We start from the raw sequence: 2,629 nt of genomic DNA on the forward strand, positions 1-2,629 counted from the left end.
GTTAGAGCCAAAGAGCCAGGCCCCCCTCCCGCGGCTCTAATCACATCTTGACTCCCATGGTAACCCCAAGATTCTGGAACCCCCATGGTCCAGGCGGCCCCCTCGATCGGCCCCGGGCCCACCCAGCCCGGTCCCCGCTGTGGGTCCAGTAACTGGGGGGAGACGGGGTTCGGATGCAAAGGGACAATTTATTTCAAAGCAGGAAAAGGCCCAAAGATGAACAGACCCTAAAACCACCGACTAGAGCATCTGGGGGCGCTAGCTGCCCTCCAGCCCCACGGCAGAGGGCGGGGACCTGCTGTGGCAGGGAATGGGGCACGAAGCCTTTCCCCTCTAGGGGGCGCCGGCTCCGCTCCAGCAGGGGGGTCCATCCAGTCCCCCATCTCTCCGGGGCTCCGGTCACTGCCTCTCGTATCCCGCATGGCGCTGGTGGGCCACAAGGGCGAAGGTACCTGGGGGGAGATGGGAGAGATTGGAGACAGCCCCACAGCCCCCTCCAGCACCTCCTACCCCACAGCGCCCTGCCCCCCACAGTGCCCCCATCTCCCCACAGCCCCCTCCCCCGATTTCCTCCCCTCGCCCTGCGCAGCATCTCCTCCCTGCAGTCCCCCAGCCTTCTCCCCCCAACACGGCACCCCCGCCCCCCACAACCCCAGCTGCCCCCCGCCGCCTGCTGCCCCATGGCTCCCTACCCCGTTCCCCCCAGCACTCTGCCCCCCGTGGCACCCTGACCCAGATTCCCACGGCGCCCACCACCACCACGCCCCCTAGCACCCTGCTCCCCACGGTGCCCCCTCCCCTGCCCCCCAGCACCCATCCCCTGGCTCCTGCCCCCCCCCCCCCAGCACCGCGGCCCGGCTCTCACCGCTCAGGGCCAGCAGCGGCAGGGTGGCCCAGCCCAGGTAGAAGGACCATTCGAAGGTCAGTTGGATCTGCCCGTCCTGGTTCTTGTGCCACGATTCGCCGGTGTAGACGCCCATGGCAATGAGGGTGCAGCTGCCTGTGGGGGGGGGGAGTTAGAGCCCCCGAGCCGGCCGGTCTCCCCCGCCTCCCCGTGGGGCCAGATCGGACCCCCTCGGCCAGCCCCCTCCCCCCATGGGGCCAGATCGGACCCCCTCGGCCAGTCAGTCCGCCACCCTGGGGCTGGATGGGAGCCAGCGCCCCCTAGAGGGGACAGGGCCCGTACCCCATTCCCTGCCCCCCCCGCCCCCCGGGCCAGCCAGCCCCCGCCCTGGGGCCGAACCAGCGCCCCCCACCCACTGACGGGACAGGCCCTGAGTCCGGTCCCTACCGGCGGTGAAGGCTGCGATGGAGGCCAGGAGGTCGGTGCTCACGGGGATGCGGACGCAGGACGTCACGGAGAGCAGGAGGGACAGGACGGACGCGGCGGTGGCCAGCGCGGCCAGGATCAGGAAGGCCCTTGTGGCTTGTATATACCCTGTGGGGGGACAGGGACACAAAGGGTTAATGAGGAACCCGCCCCGCCCCGCAGTCCCAACCCCCCGCCTGCACCAGGGGAGGCCAGGGCTGGGGGAGCAGGGGGCTGCGGGTCGGGAGTGAGGGGCATCGGCAGAGCTGTCCATGTACACCCCAGGATCGGGCAAGGGGGCCCTGTATAAATACCCCCCACGTCCCACCCCAGAGGTGGCTGCATCCCAGCCAGGCGAGGGGTCCCTGTATAACCAGCCCCCCCATCCCACCCCAGAGGTGGCTGCATCCCAGCACCAGGCGAGGGGTCCCTGTATAACCAGCCCCCCTCCCGACCCCCAGTGATGGCCATGTCTCAGCGCCGGGCGTGGGATCCCCGTATAAATACCCCCACGCCGCACCCCAGAGGTGGCCGCATCCCAGCGCGGGGTGAGAGGCCCCTGGATAAGCAGCCCCCGCCCCACCCCAGAGGTGGCCGCATCCGAGCCGTCTGCTCACCGGTGACGTGGGCTGGGCTCTGGCACCCAACGGGCAGGCACTCCTGCCACAGCCCGCTGTGGGCCGTGGCCATGGGGCCGATGGCCACGAGCCAGTAGTCGGTGACGAGAGCCATGCAGAGCAGCACCAGGCTGAGCACGGCCAGCAGGCAGCTCCCCACGCTACAGGCCCACATCTCCCGCCGAGCCGGGCCACCGGGCAGAGTCTTGGCTACCGGACCTGCAAGAGGAACCCGAGCTGGGCCCAGGAGCCCTGGAATCAGGGGCCCCCCCCCCCCCCATTGCTGGTATAGCCCCTCCCCCGCCCACCCAGCATCCCAGTCGCCCCAGCTGGGCCCCGCTGAGTCAAACTGCTGCAGTGACTCATGTTCTCCCCCTGCCCCGGGAAAGGGGAGTGGGGGCTAGTGGTTAGAGCAGGAGGCGGGGCTGGGAGTCAGGACGCCTGGGTTCTCTCCCCAGCAATGGGAGGGGAGTGGGGCCTAGTGGTTAGAGGGAGGGAGGCTGGGAGCCAGGACGCCTGGGTTTTCTCCCTGGCTCTGGGAGGGGAGTGAGGCCTAGTAGCTAGAGGGTGGGGGTGGGGGCTGGGAGCCAGGACGCATGGGTCTCTCTCTAGCCCCGGTGGGGGCGGGGAGGAGCGTTCTCCAGTGGTTAGCGGAGTTGCTGTTCTCTGCGTCTGCTTTTCACACCCCAGCCACTTCCCTGAG

General features: G+C 69.4%; 1 protein-coding gene across 1 annotated transcript; it reads right to left on the reverse strand.

Annotated features, from left to right (window-relative positions):
• Positions 1-399: 399 nt before the first annotated feature.
• LOC113408937 (protein NKG7-like) lies at positions 400-2,101 on the reverse strand. Its single transcript, XM_026662419.1, has 4 exons — positions 1,927-2,101; positions 1,292-1,438; positions 866-1,000; positions 400-452 (listed from the first exon to the last, which is right to left on the reverse strand). The coding sequence occupies exons 1-4, from the start codon at positions 2,099-2,101 to the stop codon at positions 400-402; spliced, it is 510 nt and encodes a 169-aa protein (XP_026518204.1).
• Between the last annotated feature and the right edge of the window lie 528 nt (positions 2,102-2,629).

This window comes from Terrapene carolina, unplaced genomic scaffold, assembly GCF_002925995.2.
Source record: "Terrapene carolina triunguis isolate 2854851 unplaced genomic scaffold, T_m_triunguis-2.0 Scaffold27233, whole genome shotgun sequence".
Classification (NCBI taxonomy): domain Eukaryota; kingdom Metazoa; phylum Chordata; order Testudines; family Emydidae; genus Terrapene; species Terrapene triunguis.

Excerpts from the sequence above, each read along its gene's own strand:
- LOC113408937 (XM_026662419.1), bottom strand. The coding sequence starts at position 2,101 with ATGTGGGCCTGTAGCGTGGGGAGCTGCCTGCTGGCCGTGCTCAGCCTG. Across the intron at positions 1,439-1,926 it reads GAGCCCAGCCCACGTCACCG|GGTATATACAAGCCACAAGG; the intron begins GTGAGCAGACGG and ends GTCCCCCCACAG. Across the intron at positions 1,001-1,291 it reads CATCGCAGCCTTCACCGCCG|GCAGCTGCACCCTCATTGCC; the intron begins GTAGGGACCGGA and ends CCCCCCCCACAG.